The sequence below is a fragment of the Panicum virgatum genome, chromosome 4K, assembly GCF_016808335.1.
Source record: "Panicum virgatum strain AP13 chromosome 4K, P.virgatum_v5, whole genome shotgun sequence".
NCBI lineage: Eukaryota > Viridiplantae > Streptophyta > Magnoliopsida > Poales > Poaceae > Panicum > Panicum virgatum.
Genome location: NC_053139.1, coordinates 5,243,143 through 5,265,176, shown reverse-complemented (window position 1 = coordinate 5,265,176; position 22,034 = coordinate 5,243,143). Strand labels below are relative to the sequence as shown.

The window sequence follows — 22,034 nt, the reverse complement described above, 5'->3', positions numbered from 1 at the left end:
TCATCTCCTTCCTCTGTTCAGCTATCCTCACATCGAGCGCCGCCCCTCCGTCGTTCCCCTCCGCCGTGCTCCTACGTCGGCTTGCTTCTCCGCTCGGCGCCGCTCCTCCACCCTTGCCGGCCGCCGCGGCCCGAGCTCGAGGCTGCGCCTCGCTCCACCGTAGCTGGCCGGCGCGGGCCGAGCACGCCCGCCGCGCCGCTCCTCCGCCCTTGCCGGCCGCCATGGGCCACGTTCCCCCCACGCTCCCTCACCCATGAAGCTCTTCGTCCTTGCTGGTAGGTAGGTTCTACTCGGCCCCTCCGGCATGGTTCTTCCCCTGCTGACGCTACGCAATGCCCCCTGCCAACATGGCCTGCTTTGTTTCCTCCTCCCAACTCAAAGGTTACGAACAGAATGCCCTTCCGCCTTGGTGCGCGCTGGGCATTTCGCCGCCGCGGAGACGACGCGTAACAGACTCTTCTGAATTGTAGAATCGACAGCTGCCTTTCTCAGATTGTTACAATTTCAACAAATGTAAGCATGAAGCCTTTTCGGTCTCGGACTGCTTTCAGCAGGCTATATTCAGAATATTTGGCCTAGTAGCACAACTCTGAAGCTGGAGCTGGCTAACCAGCCTCACATCTTTGATCTAGCTTACACGCAGCTTGGCGTGCGCTGCTGGTAGAAAAAACACATCAGTCTCAGTGACCTGCTAGTTTCCCGTAGACCAAGAAATGTGCAACAGTACGACATGGTTTCTACTATCAAATACTGCCCTGCTAACTGCTTGGTGAAGCATTCAAGCTGCTTCAAAAAATAAAGTTACTGTTGCAGTAACGGTGGTAAATAACTTTGGAAGCGTGCGCGTCAGCTTGGGTTACTGAACTATCTCGCTCATCCCGTCTTCAGTCCTCATTTCAGTTTCATCAGTGGCCATTTCCTAAGCTGTCCAAGATAAAAAAAAGGAAATGTTAACAAATGGCAAATGAGCTGCAGAACCACTAAAAAAATTGCAACTTTAGGTCAGGAAACAGGTGAGCTACTGACATGCTTTATTTATCAATCTAACTTGCCATTGCAGCATTTAGATCCCAAGATGTGATAGTACAGAATGCATGAAAACTTTAAGCTATGAGCTACCATGGTTAGCTCACCTACCTGAAGGAATAATCCTTTTTATGATATGTTTGAAACCATAGAACAAATGAACTTCGTAATTGCAGGGGGGCAATGAGCTCTTTATGATCTACATCATTCTAAACACTACATCAATTTCATTATCAAGCTGATTCTTCTGTCCAGGCTTGAAGTATCACAAATTTTCACATTTTCAACAAAAAGAACACCAACAGTCTAAACAAACATGAGACAACATGCAAAAGAATACGACAAATCCAGATTCAAACAAATGAACCAAACTCCAACTTCTTAAAGTTCAAAAAGAGGTCAAGTTGTCAGAGTAATGCTATGCGATGATCGTCTGTTTCCACCCACATCTCTTCAAGCATGAAATGAGAAGCTTACCTACACATGTCCTGCATTTTTTTAGTACCATATCATGTAATCACTCTTTGTTATGTGAGCAACCATCAAAATGATCAGCGCTTGCAATTGATGATTCTTGCCTAATGGGTTTCCTATCATTTCCTATAAGGGGTCACAGGAAAAGGTCAGCAATAAGTCAAGGATGAGAAGATAACCTGTGATGCGCACCAAATGAAAATAAACGGTCATAAACCTGGCAGACTAACTCTTTCTTGAGCTGAAGTTAGCTGATGCTTTGCCATTATCTCCCCCCGGAGCATCATCTTGCAAAAGAAAACTACAAGTTAGGAAAACACCAGGAAACTGAAATGTGGTATTTAAGAGAGTAAGACTTCGGGTCAAGATTCTGATTTATTCCCAATAAAAAAAGTTACCTCAGAAGATTCAGGCATCCGAAATGTTCGAAGGTGGGGCTGTGATGACTCCAAGTGAAATTGACGTTCTGGAATGGTTTTGTCAGGAACACTTGGTAAGACGAAAGATAGTGGTTGATTTTGTGGAGGATTTAATGGGTCGAATGCCTGATGAGCTCCTGAACTTTGGTTTACAGGTGGCATCACTGCCCCAGAGCTTGATGCTGTGATGTTGGCCCCACCAAGTGCAGCAAACATTTGTGATGCTTGTGCAGGCTCAAGCGCACCAGATAGATATGGTGGGTTCAAGTAAACACCATTTCTCATAGACAGCATCTGTAACAAATTCATAGGAAAAAATTTAAAATCTATAGTTGCAGTTGAGAAACTAAAGCCGCAAAACGCACATTAAAGTCTAATTAGAATAGTATGGACCCAGCTAATATAGTAATATTTGGTTCAAAACTAGATGCTCACTGTCACAAACAGTCCAAGGTTTCTGTACACTAAAGCAAATAGTCAATATTCTTGTCTTAACACTAACTATGAACATTGCCACGCATTGTCAGCCTATTACTGAAACTATGCGTGTCTTGATTATTTAGCAAACCATCTCTGTTACCATCTTTTCTATACATGTATTGTAGAATATAGGGATTTGCACATGCCATGGCAGTTCTTCCGGTCCACTTGACATATAATTTATCTTGGGTTCGCACAGCATAATGAGATCATGTGTTAAGAAAGTACTACCTCCGTTGCAAATTGTAGTTCGTTTGACTTTTTTTATCCTAAGTTTGACCGCTCGTCTTATTCAAAAATTTGTGCAAGCATTGCCAAATTTAAGTCATTCTTGAAGATCTTGTATTGATAAAGCAACCAACAACAAAAGAATTGATATTTTGCACAAATTTTTGAATAAGACGAGTGGTCAAACTTGGGTTCAAAAAAGTCAAATGACCTACAATTTGGAACGGAGGGGGTATATATCTTGAGAATAACCTAGGGCCACAATTAACCATCCGGATTCCAACATAATAGACAGGGATGTGTTTTCATTTAACAAAAAAAGAAGTTTGGCATTGATCAATGATTTGACCATGGTGTGGTAACAGGTCTAGCACTTAAAGAAAAAAGAGAACGAAAAAGCAAAACGTCAACTGAATCATGTGTGAACAAATGCAGGTGAAAGGTATCTGCAAATTAATGAGGCACCCATCACACATCATTTTTTTTAAAAGCTCATCACACATCATGCAAAGGTATAATAAGTCGGCTGGCATCAGAATCGCACTAATATGTCGTCACATGTTGGAAGAAGGATCAATAAAGCCAGATACTCTATGTTAATCCTACTAGTTTGAATTGGAGTGGACAGATGCGTTCGCATCATGCAGGCATGTACAATTTGTTCACCTGCACTTGGAGCTGCAGCTGCTTCAGATACTCAATGGCCTCGTCAAGCATGGATGCCTTGTCAGTCTGCACATCAAAAATACACCACGGCACAAACACATTTAAGTTCATATCCAGCACGAACACAACTCAAGAACCTTCAATTCATGGCGAAAGAGAGAGAGGGACAGCTCTTCTCGTTTTCCACTGACCTTGTTGGAGTTCGGTATCAGGCTCTGCAGCGCCTTCATCTTCTCGTTGATCTTGCTCCTCCTCCTCTGCGCCCAGAAGTAAACCAAATCAAGCAACGATCTTTAGCACTCGCACAGAGAACTCAGAGCACGCAGCAAGAGGAAAACTTGAGATTTTGCGAAACGGGCAGCGGCGGCAGCACCTTCTCGGAGAGGTTGTGCACCTCGGCGGCGCGGCTCCGCTTGCTGCCGGACCCCCCGCGCTGCCGCGCCGGCTCGGGCTCCGACCCGCCGGCGTCGCTGTCCCCGACCCCGCCCGCCTCCTCCCCGTAGTCCGCCTCGTGGCCCAGCCCCAGCGCCGCCGCCGGGAACGCCGCCACCCCGGCGAACATCTGGCGCCGCGCCTCCTCCTCCTCCTCCGCCTCCTCCTCGACCTCCAGCTGCCGCCGCCGCTGGTGGTGGTGGTGCTGATGCTGCAGGAGCGCCGCCATCACCTCCCGCCCCTGGCCCCGCACCGCCGCCCCGCGGCCCCCGCCGAAGCCGCCGAACCCCTGCTCGTCCATGCAGCCCGGGCCGCACCACAGCCGCAGCGTCACCGCGAGGAGGAGAGGGAGAGGGGGCGAGGAGAGTGGAGAGAGGAGGAGGTGGGTCTGGGGCTGGAGGCGCGGCCGCTTCCTTCTTTTTAGTGTTGCGCCCATGCCGTGCTGCTGCCGCTGAGCGGAGCCGAGCTCGGTGGGTGGCCGGTTGCTCGCCCGCGCGCGCCCCCGCCCGCTTTGGGCTTGTTTTTCCCCGGACTTTTCACGGGGGGTTTGGCCGCTTTTCCCCGGGCGCGGCCGTGCGGCAGCGAGCGGCGGTGCAGAGGAGGGGTTCGGCTCGGTGTCTGCTCTACTCTGCTAGCCGGGCCAAGCTCGGGCTGGTCGCTGTCGTCCGTGCCGAGCGGGTGTGCATTTACGATGGCTTTCAGTTGTGTGTGGGTTTGGGTTTCCCAGTTCGCCGCCGCGGGTTTTTCTGCGCCGGGGGTCTCCTGTGGTGTAGCGTGCGGTTGCTCTTCTTGGTTGTTTCGGCTGTTATTTCTTTTTGGTTTTCGGTAACTCAGATTCAGAATTTGAAGCGGAAGAAATATAAATGTGCGTAGATTCTATTCTATTCTAGTGGACAGCTCAGAACCGGTACCAGTATTTTCAATTATAACAACCCTTATAGTGTAGTTTCATTTGCATCCCTTTCCCATTTTTAACCATCAAATAAATATATTGATTGTAGTATTTGAAATTGGTGTAATTGGATTTATCATGATTTTATCATAGTACCATGGTAATATCCGACCAAGATTTCACCTTCTAATATCATGTCGATGCCTTAAGCTCGATGCCTTAAGCTTCTAATATCTGTTGGAGGAAATACTCTACCATTTTTAAGCTGAAACGGAAAAAAAAAAGCGAACCTCCAACAGCTTTGACTCGGCCTAGCGGCCACCGGCCCATCGCCTTCCCAAATTCAAATAGAGCAGGCTGACGCCGCGGGCCCAACCCAACCGCCCTAGTCCACCAAGCCCGTCCAAATTAATACACGCCAGCTTCCTGCTGCGGGGGAGATTCGGCGCGATAACCCTCTAGCCACCGACTCCGCAACTCATCCAGCATCAGCAATCCCCTCCCCTCCGCGCTCCCTCCCTTTTCGTGTCGTCTTCCCGTCGACCGGCGAGCGCTAGGGTTTAGCGGTTTCCACTTTTGGCCGCGGGGGGTTTCATCCGCGTGGCGGCGGCATCTCAGATAGGGGTTCCCCTTACCGGCGAGGCGAGGCGATGGAGGCGGCGGTGGTCGACGACATGATCCGGCGGCTCCTGGAGGCCCGCGGCGGGCGCACGCCGCGCAACGCGCAGGTGACGGACGCGGAGATCCGGCGGCTCTGCGCCGCCGCCAAGGACGTGTTCCTCTCCCAGCCCAACCTACTCGAGCTCGAAGCCCCCATCAAGATATGCGGTAAGAACGCCCTCGCGACAACCATGAGAACAGCGTCCAAAAGCGTGCTAGCCTTATTAGGCCCTCCGTCTTCCCTCGTCTTTCTCGGGAAAATTTTCTTGCCAAGCGCTGCTCGTTTAGGTTGTGTTTCCACCGAGTAGTTGTTGCTACTGGGGTGGCCTCTCTGGATTAACTAGTCTTGGAATCCCTTCGCGTGTTGACATGCTATGGCAGCTCCGCTAGTAATTAGAGGCTGGTGCATGGATATCTTTGGATTGCACAATTCTCTTTCAGGTGTTTAGATGGAATACAACATGTTTATTGTTCTATTTTCTGGTGAACTTTTAAAGTTTAAGACCATTCAGGAAGCAGCAAGAACCCCCACCCAGTCACTAGTCACTTTGAATTTGAAACCCCCAAACACTATATTTCGTGGCATTTAAACCCCAGAAGAGGTCCCTACCCCTACTGTAGCTTCTTTCTATCAAGTACAGGATAACATAAGCCAGTTGAGTAATAGTGGTTAACATGTGTAGCTTGTCTAACATGCCTATGCTACCATACCATGTTGGGTTGCTTGAGATTGCAGATGAGACAAAGTGAGACTAACTTGCTTGCTAGTATGTCAATGACTATGTCAGTACCCCTGGACCAGGGTACCCCTTCTTGCTGTGCCTAGGCAAGAGCCTCGTAGTTATCCTTGACTACGCGCTGCCGACCTAAGCAGCCGGACCCCCCGTGGTCCGGAGCCCTTCTCACCCGGCCAACGGCCCCGGACCCATTCCTTTCTTGGGAAGGGTCCGGTGACGCCACGTGTCCCGGAGAAGGGAGTGCTCAGTTCAAACAGCCGAGGGCTCGGACCCCCCATAGGGGTCCGGGACCTCCTTGCGCCCGTCCGGACCTCCCACGCGCGTAGAACCAACATACCGCCGGGGGGGGGGGGGGTCCGGAGCCGCCACGTGTCCCGCAGGCGCGGGCGCGGGTCTCCCGTTGGAAGACTCGCCCACCCACCGCATTCAATGCGGGTGGTTGAGGCGTGCTCTGCCGCCGCGGCACATGGGACAGCCTTTGTCAGGCCTCACTGTAGACCGCATATTACCGAGGTACACAGTGCAGCCGCCGGCGCCGCCCCCGCTACGCGCGTCAGTCTGCTATGCCAGTTGGACACGACAGCTCGGCTTTGCCCATCATGACGCCTACGCGGTAGACCCAACAGTCTACGCCACAACCTACACTGCCTCAACGGGCGCCTCGCCGATGGGACAAGTGAAGACCCCCCCCTCGGTCAGAGAGTCCGCAGTACGATAAAACGTATCCGGGAGAGATTCTCAACCACTGTAGCACCATTAATGTCTTTTTCGTGGTATACTATACATCCTCATTGGGCCCACCTGTTGGGGTCCAACGCCTGTGTACGCGTCTCCCTTGCGCTATAAAAGGGAGACGCCCGTTAGAGAAGGACTCAAGTCGAAAAGGGACTTGGAGGCAGAGGATAGACTCATCCACAGACACAAGAGCAATACAACTCTCAGTGGACGTAGGGTATTACGCTTCGGCGGCCCGAACCACTCTAAATCCCCGAGTGTCCTTGTGTTCTTGCTTCATGAGAAGATCTGACGAATTGCTTGCGCTTCCCCGAGTAACCACCCTCTGGGATTAGGCGGGTGCACTACGCCACCTGGCTGTAGCCCTCCTTCTAGAGCTACGACAGACTATTTCTTTTCTTTTTGTGGTTTCCCTGTGAAAGTACGATAGTGAAGAAAATAGATATATCAGGGAAACAAGAACTGAAGAGAAAAAAAAATCATGGTTGTGTGAATAGCTATGTTGTTGTTGTTGTTGTTGTTGTGTGAATAGCTCAATAAGTTCCAGAGATGTCTTTAAGTTGTAGGATTTTGCAGCTTGGCATCCGGGCAAGCCAGAATTGATATCTATTGCTTATCAAGTCAACAATTATTCATAGAGTCTCATATTCCCTGTTAATGATTGTTTTGAATGTTTGGTTCACGGTGTGATAGTGCGAATTGTGTTATATTGACCCAGTACACTTTAGATTAATACAAACTTTACCAATATACTAGACATAAATGTGTAAGAATGGCCAAACTACAATTTTATATTCGGTTTCTTTGTTGGGAACAAATTTGTTGGCTAAAGAACATTTTCTCATTGATATTTTGGTTTTATCTAATATATGGTAGTGTCGGTACTAGCATATATAGCTAACTTTAGACTGAATAGCTAACTTTAGACTGAAGTCAGTAGGAAAAAAAAAACTTTCCGCATTGTGTGTCATGGGTGTGCTAAGTGCACTAACAGATATTTCTGTATCTCATAATTAGCTGCATTGCCCTTTTCTTCTTTTGTGAATATGTTCATTGTTTCGCCCTAAGGTCAATGTATGCCTATAAACTCATCCTTAATCAATTGATAATGCACAGCTTGGATGATACTGATCATTTATCTTCTTCTTTACTATTTGCCAGGGGATATCCATGGGCAGTATTCTGATCTTCTTCGATTATTCGAGTACGGTGGCTACCCACCAGAGGCAAATTATCTCTTTCTGGGTGACTATGTTGATCGGGGAAAACAGAGTATAGAAACGATATGCCTTCTCCTGGCGTACAAGATAAAGTACCCAGAAAACTTCTTTCTCCTCAGGGGAAACCATGAATGTGCCTCCATCAACAGAATATATGGATTCTTTGATGAGTGTAAGAGAAGATTCAATGTACGGATCTGGAAGATTTTCACCGAATGCTTCAACTGCCTCCCAGTGGCTGCACTTATCGATGATAAGATCTTATGCATGCACGGGGGTTTGTCTCCTGAATTGAAGAATATGGACCAGATACGCGGCATTGCCCGTCCTGTGGATGTGCCTGACCATGGTCTTCTTTGCGATCTGCTATGGTCAGATCCTGATAAAGAGATTGAAGGGTGGGGAGAGAATGACAGGGGGGTGTCCTACACTTTTGGAGCTGACAAGGTATCTGAATTTCTTCAGAAGCACGATCTTGACCTGGTCTGCAGAGCTCACCAGGTATGCATACTGATCTTGTGATACACCTTTATTGCCAGTAAATTTAATTCAGTTAATGTTATTCCAACAACTAACTATCACGCTGAATATTTTTCAACCCTATATTTGATTTGGACCTTTATATTGGAATTTTTGTGCAGTTTTGTGTCCTTATGAATGAAAGTGCTATTACTTCTGGTCTATATTGCGCGTGTATTTTTTATTAAAAAAGGAAATTACTTCAGTATAGTGATTCCAGGAGTAGCATGCTGCACCGTTACTTCTTGTTTCTGTGAAACAATGTTTAACCGACATGTTGGGTAAAAGGAATTTCACATATTTTGCAGGTAGAGTTTGTTATTTCAATGTTGATATATTTGTGTCAGCACTCTTGCCATGTGACTGAATCTTTGCTCATACCTTCTTGAGGCCATCAACCTTAAACTTGGGCAAGACTTGCTGTTAAGTGAAATGCTCAAATTCAGTCAAATTACATGGTTTTGAAGGTCTCAGTTTGAATGATTAGGCTCAACCTTAAACTCCTTCCGCTTTTTCTTGAATTTGAGGATTGGATTTCCTTAGTTTATTCAGAATAGGGTAATAACTGAAACATCTGAAGCGCCATTTCTTAGTCACTGTTGCGAATTTGTTTACTATTAGTATTGTTATTATTGTGTGTACTGCCTTTGTTACCATCGACTTTGTTTTAACTGAAACTCTCTGCACAGGTCGTGGAGGATGGGTATGAATTTTTCGCCAAGCGCCAGCTCGTTACTATATTCTCTGCACCCAACTACTGTGGCGAGTTCGACAATGCTGGTGCCATGATGAGCATAGATGATTCCCTAACATGTTCGTTCCAGATACTTAAACCTTCAGATAAGAAAGGAAAAGCCGGAACTGGAAACATGTCAAGACCCGGGACACCACCAAGGAAGATAAAAATAAGTGTCACTCGTATCTAGGTGGATTCTCTTAATTAAACTGAATTTGCGAAGTTGTGATGAAGTGTCCTCCCCCTAGACTTGTTCTGGTAAACGGTTTTGGTGCGCCTAACGCAATGTTGAAACATTGACCAGCTTGGCTCTTGTCTTGTGATGATCTGAAGTCTGATGCAAATGTATCCTGGCATTTTGCCAACCAAATGGAAGATCACGCTAGCATAAACTTTTGTTTTTTTATTGTTGACTTGTATCCTTGTTCCTCGGAAAATGCAACATGTTTATGGATAGATAGGCAGCCTTGGTTGCTGTGAAGATTGTGTGTGAATATAGACGTGATGTTTTGTTCTTTACCTGTAACTATAAAGCTTGTCTTTGAAAACGACTGGATAGCAGCAGATGTCTTTAGCTGATGTTGATGGCAGAAAACGACTGAACTCCGGTCAATATCTGTTTTGCTTGTTGTATGATGATGTCTGTCATCATGATTTTGAACGTACGGTTAAGTATTTGTTTTTTGTTGTCACTGTTCTTTGAACATGCACAGCCAAGACCATGTCGATGATCCTTTTCGAGCCATGTTTTTTTCTAAAAAAAATTATTTGGCCATACGGAGCTACTAGTTGTCTTAGGCTCCGTTTGGATGTCTGAATTGGAGGGTATGGAATTGAATTGGGTTCAATACTAAATCAGCCGTGGTATTGAAATGAGATGCGATTTCAATTCTATTGTTTGGATGTCATTGCATTGGCGTTTAGAATCTTAAGAAAGAACCCAAATCAATTTTCTGCTGGCTAGAACGGACCGCATCTAGATCAAGGAAGAGGGGGAGGGACGGACCTGCACTGCTGCCGGAGTGGAAGGGGCGCTGCCGCCAGTGTGGAAGGGGAATGGCCGCAGTCGGAGTGGAAGGGGGCGTTGCCTTGCTTTTTGCTTGCGCCGTCGAGGTGGAAGGGGAGGGGCCGCCGCCGGAGTGGAAGGGGCGCCGCCTTGCTTTTGGCTTGCACCGCCGAGGTGGAAGGGGAGGGAGTCGCCGCCACAGTGAAAAGGGGAGGGGTCGCCGGAGTGGAAGGCGCGGGGGCAGCAGGGGATGTGAGAGGGAGACGAGATGAGAGCCAATGCCGATGAATACAGAGGATAAGAGCACCGAATCGAGTGAGGGGTTGCGGCTGAAGGCTAATGCCGAGCTCGGTATTGGGGGAGATTCCCAATTCCAATACCAAGCACATCCAAACACCAAGTATTAAAGGCAGCTAATTCCAATACCAAATTTCAGCCTTCAATTCAGACATCCAAACGGGTGTTAGTGGTATTGTTTCTGCTGTTTGGCAGATCAGGGACACTCGGTAGATATATAATTGTTTAAAATCTAAAATAATAATTAGTGTGAGATAATACATGTGACTGGATAGAAACTCCGTGTGCTATTTTAGCACAATAGGTGCGGATGAGAAGTTTGTATTTTAATTCAATAGGTAGAGTGCAGTGGGTAGAAAAGTCATTGCGCCATTTGTATACCCTACTTTAATTCTGACATGTGAACATCATGCACCATTATATAAAGCAAGCATGGGCTTTTTTAGGGTTTTTTCTCTCTCTCTCTCATTTCTCCCCTCCGCAGCCGCTACTCCAAGCTCGAGGTACTAAGCGGCCGAGCATTGTTTTGCTAGATTCCCACCACAGCGGTAGCGCCACATCTTCTTGTTGATCTGACGATTTCACTACACCGAATCCATTCGAGCTCGTGTGGGCACCGGTGCTTGATTACTCAACCTCACATCCTTGCTATGTCCAAATCGCACCACTCCACTGGAGTCCCCACCAAATCGGAGCCCGAACACTTCATCGGAACCCTCACCAAATCGGAGCCAGGCCTCTACACAGGAACTTCCACCAAACCGGAGCCGTACCAAGTTGCTGCAAAGCCCCTATCTGGCTGAAGGGCTCACCTTGTTGCAACCGTATGCCGCTAAATCATGGGTCAAAATTGATGTATTGCTTCATCTATCTCAATATTTACTCAGTAGTTAGTGCTAGTTCCATATAGCTATATCTTATTTAGTTAAGACTTTAGCTTGTTCAACCATGTTTAGTTGGGCAATACCATTATTTAAAATGATGAGAATGTATTATATGAATAATATATCATATGAGTTTCTTTCTTAAATTGATGACATCATTGTTACATATATATAATTCTAGCATGATAACACAAGTGCACATAATGAGTGCAGATACAACTAGATCCATCCAAATGTAATATGTTCCATCGGTTGAGGTGTAGAGCTCTATGATAGAAAAGAAGAATCTTAGATTAAATATATTCCATTAATTATAAAGTTAAAAGGAAAGTTGTTTCAATAAAAGGAAGAAATTATTAGAACGGAGAAGAGGACTCTTGTTTCCCCACATTTCTTCAACGCGGTCTTTTCCCAGTTCTTCCTACTGTCAACCACTACCGAGAGAGAAGTTCTTTATTTTTTTGTGTGTGGTAAAAAATTCAGTTTCTCTTTTATATTATAGAAAAGGAAGAAGTTTCCGCCACTGGCGGAAAAGCAACCTCCATCCTCTCCGCCGCTCTCGCTCCGCGGCCGCGCAACTGCGCAACATGGCGAACGCCGCCTCTCCGGCGCCTCACCCAACGCCGCCGCAGCCGCCGCCGCAGGCACCCACTGACCCGAAGAGGGCGCTGACCGTCAACGCGCTCCGCCTGAAAGCGATTGGCGAACGCCTCAGGGACCACCTGAGCGGCATGTCCATCCTCCCCGTCGGCGAGTTCGTCCACCTCACCTACGCCTTCGCCAGGTACGCTTCGCCTCCCCACTGCCTCTTGCGATTCCGAGCTTCCTAGGGTTTCCCGGCGTCCCCGCGCGCCCTGCCCCTTCGAATCCCCTTGTGGGTTAGGGTTTATCCCGCCGCTCTGTTCGTCGGCGGCGTGCTGACACCTCGTGTTTCCGCTTGCAGAGGGATCGACTTCGCGGTCTCGGCTGGTGATATTCCTGTGGTGGCCAATGAGATACCCGCCATTTTGAGAAAGGTAATTCTATTGCTCTCACCCTGTATGAATCAATTGTTTCCTTTTTCTTTTATTAGGCAATGTTTTACAGTCATCTAGTCGAACCTAGTCGTGATGGCACCGATAAGGTGACTAGTCGCCATGGCACCGATAAGGTGATCAGTCGTCGATCAGGCTGATTAGTCGAGCCTAGTCGTCTGTATAGTCGTCCTGTCATACCAGGACCGATATGATATATAAGGAGAGCACAACAAGCAGAGCAAACAGTGCAGAGCAAGCAGAGCAGAGCATGCAGTGCACATCCAGCTGCTCTGAGCAGGAGCTAACTAGAGAAGAGAAGAGAAGAGAAGCAAAACACTTGCCATCAGAGGAGGAGCTCATCTTGGGACTTGGGCGTCGAGCTCTTGGGCGCGGGAATCCCTTGGGGAACCACCAAAACGGAGAGGCTGGGAGCTCCTGAGCGCGGGAATCCCTGGGGGAACCACCAAAACGGAGAGGCTGGGAGCTCTTGAGTGGCTTCCTCGGCAGCTGCGTGCTCCTGCTATGTGGGTGCGCCGGCTTAGAAGGCTTCGAGCGGGCGGAGGCGTAATTTTTGGCTGGCGGGCAGCAGCGTGTCCACGGCTCCGCGTGTTTTCACGTGGGCGATTTGGGTGATGGCGAATACATACCTAAAACCTAAAGGGCCTAATGCCGGCCCAATAGCCCAGTAGTCTAGTTTCTGATCGTTTTCTTGTCTAGTTGGACAACTAGTCGCGTTTAATCGATGACTAAGCGGGCGACTAGAATTCTAGTCGCCAGACCTAGTCACAGCTGCTTATTGGTGCCGAGGGAACGATAAGCCTGACTAATTGTGATTAATTGCGATTAGTCGGGCGACTGTATAACATTGCTTTTAGGAATTGTCCTTGATTGGTATATGCCTGTATGCCTCAGTTAAAGTAGTGGGCTAACGCCTGACAGATATGATAATTATGCGGTGAAGTTAATTGTGTGACCCGATTTCTTTTCTAGGATGAGTATCTGTTTGAATTAATTATTAAAGCACTTGTGCTAATATTAATGCATTACAGAAGAGGAATGTTTCACCACTCTTTGTAGCATTTTCTCAGAAGTACAATGAGGCATACTATGCATATCGTTTGAAGCGTCACAGGCTCACAGCACCTCAATTTTGTTTTAATAGCTCAAATAGCAAATTCAAAGCAGCATAAGAATAACATATTTTACTAAAAATCATAGAGAGTCTGTAACATGCAGCATCAACAAAGCCTTTAGTCCCAAGCAAGTTGGGGTAGGCTAGCATTGCAAGTGAAATTAAATTACAGCTGCTGAGCATACTCTTCACATTCTATCATCATGTTAACAATATTTGTTTGATCTACCTTATGCTTTACTCTGGCAGTCGCCAAACTATTCAGTACCTTTTCCCTCTCAAGGTGCCACCTAGCCCATGCATAATGCTAGTGCCACCACCTTGCAACTTTGGTAGCATGTTATGGGAGCTGTTGCACAAATGGCCAGCAGGATTACCAGATTTGGCCTTGAACTCTGTTTTTGTCTCACATTATGGGGGATCATATAGTTTGTTGACAAATTAATGTATGACTGCAAATCACTGTGTCATTGATCTGAAATCTATCATTTTTGGCCAGATATATGAGCTGAGGAAAGAAACATTTATACAATCTTCGCTTATGGTACTAGTGATATCGTGCAAGGTAAACTTTTGTACCTTTTCAGTTATATATAAAATTTCTGGTAGCTGCTTTCTTTTTCAATTGTAACCAAATAATTTATTGGAAAAGAAATACGGCTTCGATCTCGCTTTGGTCAAAGTCGTTTTATTTCCTAATCAGAGTTCCAAACATATATACTTGGTAGTGTTTAAAAGGAATAGTCTGTTGCCTAACTATACATTTTCAGTATTTTTTCTGTTCCAATCAATGTTGAACATGATAGAACCTTACGCTCTAGGAAAGAATCACCAAGTTCCCTGTTTTTTTCTGACAGCTTAAGTGCACATAGTTTTAGGTATTTTGGTATTTTAATTTACTCTTAGCAACCAAGTTGCCGTGTCGATGGGGTCGAGGAATGAGAACACAGGACACGGGAGTTCACATTAAAAATGCATGGCATGAAGGTGTACATCCTTTGGGCTATTTGCTCAAGAGATGGAATGTGAACCATGGATTTTTGGGATGATATGCTAGAATGATGTTCCCGGGAATAGTTTATGTGTTGTCATTTACTATCGTCTGCCACAATCTGGGATGATACATAACTGCTGATCCATAACTGATGCAGCACAGCATCACAGGTTTAAAACAATAAAAAATGGGAAATATAGGAAGGAAAAGCAGTAAAGAAGAGACATGCTATTGGCCTGTGTTTCCCTGGCCCACTCAAGCCAACTAGATAACTTGCTGCAACTCCCCAAGCCCCGACTCCACTGTAGAAAACAGCATATGCTAACCAAGTACCAACTGCCTCCTCTCCCTCCCTCCCTCCCTCTCTCTCCTTCTACAATGCCGAACTGCTGCCACCTGACATCAGCTCCTGCATCAGGGACTTGCAAAGTTGCCCCGTCCTAATTATGCTATCTATCTGGTACTCACACTTTCTCTGGAGACCTCTGGTGCTGATGTCGTTGCCCCTGTGGATGCTGTCAAGGTTGTGGATGTCTTTGGCTCCGCCGCTGTCAGCCTTTTGCACCGCTGATGTCCTGATGGCTGCGAGTTTCTGGAACATTCCATATTTGGTTTCAGGGTGAAGTTCCTGGAACAGGGAATGGGTGTTCGTTCTGCATTAGAGGCTGCTTAGCATATAATTACAACTATAGAATTTTCTTTTGAGCTTATTGTTCTGCATAGCATGCTGGTCAGCCTACCAATAATATTAAGTTACTAACTTACAGAGGCTGTTTTGCAGAATGCTTGCTCCAAGAAATGGTTTCAACCTACAGATTCCAGTGACATTCTCAGAATAGCTAATGAGGTGTGCATGTAATATTTTTATATTTATGTTTCTTGTTCCATGAGCAGTTTTTCATCGTTTGAATTCTGTGGTGGGATAGCCTTCAAACAAAACATTAACTATTTCCCCTTTGTATTCAGCTCTCTGGTAACTTCTGCACATCCTCTGGCCAGGCAGCTAGTGACAGCGCTGTGCTTGAAATTATATCACAAATAATGCCAAGGTAGGGAGTCTCCCTCCTTCCCTCTTTCTCATGGACGCATAAAAGCATGTTTTTATTACTATCAAATGTCTAAATATTAAAAAAAAAATCATGTTTTTGACAGGGAATGTATTTTAGTTTAAGTAGCATGTAAACCCCCAGTATCCGATTTTAAAATTCGGAATGTGCATGCTGAAAATGAAGTGAAAAAATTACAGCAGCATTGCATATTTTCACAATACACAATTTAGAATACAGATGATATAAAGTCCAACTAGAGCCAAAAGACATTAATAGTGACAGTGTAAAGATGATTTACTAGGTCATGGTTTGACGATGTGGATTTCTAATATCTTCGTTTCCATCCAAAGATGTTCATGATATTAATACGATGTTTCAATTAAAATGACATAGACTACTAATTCATATTTACCTAGAGCTGGTGATTTTTTTCCAAGCTGCGGAGTTTGAATTTGCATTAATCTCAACGATTTGGTCAAATGTGCGCCAAATTGGAATAACTCATGTCAGCATATTCAAATTTTGATCATACCTTCATATGTTAGAGCTATAGTACAAGCTATTTGTTCAAACATTTCTCTTGTATTATTTATGCTTGTATTTTATAGGTATTATCCATGGTTGAAGTTTGGGCGTCTAATCACTTCTATTGAAGCAAAGGTAGTTACTCTGTTCAACTTAAACTCTAATTTTACAATTATACCTGGTAAAAGTTGATCATTCACTATGTCAGCTTTTATCTAATTTTGAATGATCATTGGTCAAGACATTCTTGATGAATGGTAAAGGCATGTTTACCTCTGAATACATGATTTTGATGCTTTTGTCTACCTTATGTAGGTTGGCTATGATGTATTAATGTCTGACTTCTTTATTGAGAGGAACCTATCTCGAGATGAAAAGATTGTAAGTATAGTTAGGGACTCGGGGGACAAATTTTATGGCATGCATATTCCATGGGCAAAGTAGTATTTTTTAGCTATTGGGTGTTCTCAACAAGTTGTTGCTATTATTGGAGTTATTTGTGTACTGATGCTAGTCTTTCGGCTGCTGAACTATTTACTTCATAGACTATTCTGTTTCTTGATCAAACATGTGAACCTATCTGTACTGATTGCAGTTAGGGGCTTAGGGCATATTTGTGACTGGACTTAAGGACTATTTATTTTAGTTCTTTTTTTGCATGTAGATTTTTTGTAAGTAATGTCACTGATTGTCTCTCCTTTTTCAGAGACTAATTGTTGTACAAAAGGAAAATTTAGATGCCTCGACATGTGTCACAAGCCCACCACATGTGAGGTTTGTTTATCTCCTATGTTTTGATACTTGTAACATGCCAATGTTAAACCAAGAAACATGCGCGGTCCTTTTTCTCAGCTTTTTGGTCAATGGAAAGGGTGTGGACAAGAGGACTAATGTTTCAATGGTTAGTGTCCTTTTGCTTTATTTTGGCTTCCGTGCCTTCTGAACTTCTGGTTAGGCTTCATTTTTTTAATTGGAAAGCTGAGCTTGTGCATTTCAAACAGGACCTAGGACCCCAGTTCCCTTCTGATATCACCAAAATGCTCAAATATGGGGCAAACATTATCCAAGCTGTTGGATATTTTAATGGTATATGCTTGGTCGCTGTGCTATGCTTCCTTAATTGTACTGTAGAAGTATACACCAATCAGCCCCAATTCTTTATTTATGACTTTTGATTTTAACTTCACATTGCAGCTAATTATATCATAGCTGTAGCATTTATAAACAATGTGGCATCCTTCAGTGCTCCAAAACTGGATGACTATACTCAACCTATCACTGTTTATCCTGCAGGTAGGTGAAATTCATTTGAGTTCTTTTATGCTTCCAGTGTCTTGTCTCAGACTGATATAACAATATTTTTCCTTGTAACGACAATTTATATTCTCTTGAGTGAAATATACATGTAGATGCATTTAGGCATTTACACTTGTGTTTGATACTTCATACCCAGTACCCACTGACACATTTTTTAATGATATATTTCTTTATTGCAAATGGACTTGACATTTTTATTCCTACAATTGTAAATCTATTTGTATTCTATGATTGCCACCTCTGTGTTTTTTTCACCATCCTCTATCAGCTCCTTTCTTTTTTTGTTTGACCTCATGTCTAGAACAACTGACTAGCCTAGCTTGGGTGGTGTTGTGTATGGTCATGGGGCATTTTAAAAGGAACCGGGTGCCTGGGACAATGCCCCTTTAAAGTGACAGGGATGGGTCCTGGTTTGTTGGTGGATGCCAGTTACTTGTAGTTTGCCTGTTAAAACGACTATACGTTTGGTTTTTTGCTATAAGTTGCTGAATTTTGGTCTATTTGTGAGTCCTTCCTGCTTTTTAGAGATTTAGTATTTTCTCCTGCTCGAGGCAGTTCTTCTCTTCCCATGGGCACATGAAACTTGTCAAGTTCAATTTTCTTGATCCATGAATCTGAAAATACACTAGCTCGTATTGAACAATTATTTTATCTTGGAAGAGACCATGCCTGTAAGCAGTTAAACCTACAAACAACATAGAAAGACGCTAGAAAAAGCTAGACATCTGCTAGCAAGTAGCAACCCAGAAAATGAGGGGCTTATTTGCATAGTCGTTGAACTCGATAGGTAACTGACCTGCTCAGATGGGATCAACAGTTTGCCTGTTCAACAACCAATTCTCCTAGTACCTGGTAATGTGTTGGTGTGGTCATCACGGTTGTGTCAACGTCCTTGAACCCCAACTTTCTGCTGATCAGTCAGCTGGTTCATGCAAAATCAGATGGCTCAGTGATGCTTTACTGGTTAGATATGGGCTCAAGTGCGAGATCTACCTGATGACATGAACCCCACTGACACAGGCTTCAGTTATACTACCAGTCGGTCTAGTTTAGCTATTCATTTGTTGATAGCATTTCCATACCTTTTTTTTGTATAATGCCTTGTTTTCCGGTCCAAAGAAATATGTTTAACCTGAATGAAGCTTATGTAGTGACAATAAAATTTAAACTGTGTAGTTTTTTCACTGTAGTTTTAATTTCCACATCGAGCGGTAGTAAAAGTTGAAGCTTTGAGTTTCAAACATTGTGCTGTTTGGTTCCTCTACACACATCTGTTGTCTTTATGTAGTGTGGCCAAAATTTGAATTGTTTTTTGAAGTAAACAAAATTTGAACTGTAAGGAAGCCATTTTCCATGATCACGTGTATTCATTGACAGTAATTTATGCCATGTACTCATTTTCACATAGACAGCTTAGTTTTGATTTTTTTTTCTCATTATAGTTATGATGTCTCCTGATCTCTGTGTAGATTCTGATGTACTTGAGGGACCATCAAGAGTTTCCCTAAATTGTCCTATAAGGTATACTGTGTTGCACTTATCATGGAATAGGATTTGCTGTATCATGTTTCAAACATTGTACGTTGTGAAATCTTATGCATCTAAACATATATGTAGAGGAGCTATATTATGGCTGACCAGGTTTCAATTATATTTGCTAGAAAGGACAGGGTACCTTGAGAACTACTCCTTTCCTTTTTGAGATACACAACTAATCTTTCTTAGGATCTACTTAGTTGTGAATAAAAAAATTCCTGTGCATGGCTGGTGATGAAAAAAAGACAAAAAATAATCATGTCTTCCATTCACATGAACGTGATGACTATGACTGCCCTCAGCCTTCAATCGGATGTTGGACCTCTTTAGGTTTTAAAACTATGCGACAAGCGACATATACTAAAGGAGTTAACATATTTGATTATATACTAGTGATGTTGCCCTCAGCCTTTACATTTTAAAACTTTCTGATTGTGCCTGTCACTCTGTAGGTTTTAGATACTTGGGGTAACATTTGAAACTTTTAGTTCTATGCGACATATACTAAAGGAGTTAATATATTTGATTATATACTAGTGATCTGCCTTTGGATGATGATTTTAAATTTTTGCCCTCTCTTGTTGCAGTTTAAAGCGCATAAAAACTCCCATTAAAGGGCGCCTTTGCAAACACTATCAGGTATTTACTTAATCTTGCCTTGTTTATATTTATTCAGTGCTTTTTTAGAAAGTGTTAACATAACTGTATTGTTTAGTGTTTTGATTATGATAATTACATGGAGATGAACTCAAGAAAACCAAACTGGCGCTGTCCATATTGTAATACCCCTTCAAACTTCACTGACCTACGCATTGACCAAAAGATGGCAAAGGCAAGTTGCATTTTGTGCATATTTTTCATCTCTTGTTTTCTCTCTCTGACCTTCCTTTTCCTTTTAATGCAGATACTAGAAGAGACTGGAGATGATGTCGTTGATGTACTTGTATTTGCTGATGGATCTTGGAAAGCTGCACCAGCTCATGATGAGAAATCAGATAGTCATAGAGGTGATGCCATCCATCAGACTGTAGATGCTACAGAAACTGATTCGTCGTCTTCAGATGTCATAGATCTGATAAATGGTGATGGTGATGGTGATCCGCCAATGATGGATTGGGCATCGGCTTTAGAAGATAAGAAGCCTCTGCAGAATAGTCAAGATATATCTGTGTCAGACTATTTTCCAGATTTTCCTATGGCTGCCCAGACAGAAGATCTGTATGTAGGGGATGGAAACAATGGGGTAAGCAACATGGCTTTCACTTCTCGTCAGAATTTGTTACTGCCATCTACTAGTGGACTGGGCTCAAGTTCTTTTGGGACCTTGGAATCTATTCTACCCCAAAATGTTCTGCGCCCTGTTATTACAGATGCTGTCTCTCCTTCTCTTGAAACCTCCACCTTAACATCTGGCATGCAACATGTTTCACAGGAAACACATTGTGAAACTGTACAGTTGCAATCACAAATAGGTCCAGTACATAGATCAGAAGTGAGAAGGCTTCCTATACCTAGAAATCCCAGGAGAGAGCCAGTAGGAGTCCAGGCATTGCCAGAGCCACCACAGAATCCTGGGTCATCAACAAGGTTGCAGCCAAATATCCTCAATTGTCCACCTCCTATCCCACTATCTACTCCAGCTTCTTCAACTTACCAAGCACATCAAGTGACGAATCCGGACTATGTCAGTGCTCCAATGAATAACAGTTGTGGGCCATTACCAAGGACTCCCAGTGCTGCTACATCATTGCATCTACAGTCAACAACACGGGTAAACATCTTTTCCAGTCACTACAATATCATCTGTATTAGCATCTAACATGATATACTTCAACTTCATCATCCAGTAGTCACCTTGACGGTAGCTCAAAAGCAAAGTTGCAACCAGATATTGTGTGATAAGTTTAAAGTGTTCCTGTGCATCGGAGCTAGAATACTAGAGCTACTTATAGGTCAAAGATGTGTCATTTAATCAACATCAGTTGTTGCATACTTGTATCACATAAACTATATGCAAGACACCTTGCAACTAGCTTCGACTGCTTGAATTGTCTTTTCTTTTTTAGAAAATCTGCAGGGCACCTGAGATGTTAACATAACAATAATAATTCACCGATAGTATCTATGAATTTTAGAGAAGTGAATGAAAACCCTTAAGTGCCTAATTCAACTGTAAGATAATGATACCTAACTAACACAAACTACTTAGCAATTCGTCAAGGAACTATTGCAGTAGTTGGTGTGTGTGTAGTATGTTTACAAATCTACCAGGTTACAAGATCACATACTAGTTTGCTATGTATTTAAGTTAGCATATACTGGGCAGCTGTCTGTTTTTGCTGTACTGTCAAGGATGTTAGTGGCCCTAAGACCTGGAACTTGATATATTAAAGTACTTCTGTCTGTTGACTAGGCCCAGCACCATCTTAATCTTTGACATGATTGAAAGAGTTTTCTTTATTTTCTATATATCACGGCAAGCATATATTAACATAATCATAATTGTTGGCAGGACATGCGCAACACATCGAGCCATCTGCCCGGTCGGGTTGTTGGTCCGCCTGCGCCACACCTGATGGGTGCACTGCTGCCGCCAGGAAACTCAGGACAGGCTGGAGGAGCCAACACCTACAGACCTATGCCTATACAGCAGACTCCAACTCATGATCAGCTCATGCACACACGAATGACCATGAACCAAACGGCACTGGCTGCTGTGGTCCAAACCACTGCAGCTGCACTTGTCCGACCGACCCAAGCTGAGATCCAAAGCCGTATCCTTCCCTCCCTGCAGAGCCAGATGCCAAGATCGCAATCAGTGCCTCGGGCAGCAACTCCTCAGTCTCTACGAGTGCCACCGCATCTGCAGCCTCCAAGTGTACCACCTGCTGCTCCTAGCACACCTCAGGCTGGATCCTCAGATGGTCTTCCACCTGACCTCCCTGTGGATGAGAACTGGTGCCCCACGGGTCAGATGAGAGGGAGTTTGACAGGCAATGCCTACAATTCTGCTATCCTGCGCTATCAGCCGGCTCAGGCTCGTCCTTCCAGCAC

The 22,034-nt window shown here is 44.4% G+C and overlaps 3 protein-coding genes across 5 annotated transcripts; 2 read left to right on the top strand and 1 right to left on the bottom strand.

The window, feature by feature from the left end:
* Positions 1–493: 493 nt before the first annotated feature.
* On the bottom strand, positions 494–4,313 carry LOC120702716 (transcription factor PIF3-like). 3 transcript variants are annotated; one of them, XM_039986638.1, is made up of 8 exons: positions 3,667–4,313; positions 3,485–3,550; positions 3,294–3,359; positions 2,063–2,213; positions 1,899–1,966; positions 1,718–1,787; positions 1,504–1,626; positions 505–924 (listed from the first exon to the last, which is right to left on the bottom strand). In XM_039986638.1, the coding sequence occupies exons 1-7, from the start codon at positions 4,159–4,161 to the stop codon at positions 1,544–1,546; spliced, it is 999 nt and encodes a 332-aa protein (XP_039842572.1). In that variant the 5' UTR covers positions 4,162–4,313; the 3' UTR covers positions 505–924; positions 1,504–1,543. The 3 variants fall into 3 exon arrangements, with proteins under 3 accessions (XP_039842570.1, XP_039842571.1, XP_039842572.1); XM_039986636.1 differs by having other exon boundaries at positions 494–924; positions 1,731–1,787; positions 1,899–2,213; positions 3,667–4,308; XM_039986637.1 differs by having other exon boundaries at positions 494–924; positions 1,899–2,213; positions 3,667–4,297.
* Positions 4,314–5,055: 742 nt separating this feature from the next.
* Positions 5,056–9,803, top strand: LOC120702717 (serine/threonine-protein phosphatase PP1). Its single transcript, XM_039986640.1, has 3 exons — positions 5,056–5,445; positions 7,911–8,470; positions 9,178–9,803. Exons 1-3 carry the CDS (start codon positions 5,268–5,270, stop codon positions 9,412–9,414), a joined length of 975 nt encoding a protein of 324 aa, XP_039842574.1. The 5' UTR covers positions 5,056–5,267; the 3' UTR covers positions 9,415–9,803.
* Positions 9,804–11,907: 2,104 nt separating this feature from the next.
* LOC120702718 (E4 SUMO-protein ligase PIAL2-like) lies at positions 11,908–17,385 on the top strand. Its single transcript, XM_039986641.1, has 11 exons — positions 11,908–12,195; positions 12,355–12,427; positions 14,059–14,124; positions 15,335–15,400; positions 15,520–15,602; positions 16,211–16,262; positions 16,443–16,508; positions 16,834–16,896; positions 16,980–17,028; positions 17,129–17,213; positions 17,322–17,385. The coding sequence occupies exons 1-9, from the start codon at positions 11,999–12,001 to the stop codon at positions 17,016–17,018; spliced, it is 705 nt and encodes a 234-aa protein (XP_039842575.1). The 5' UTR covers positions 11,908–11,998; the 3' UTR covers positions 17,019–17,028; positions 17,129–17,213; positions 17,322–17,385.
* The last annotated feature ends 4,649 nt before the right edge of the window (positions 17,386–22,034 follow it).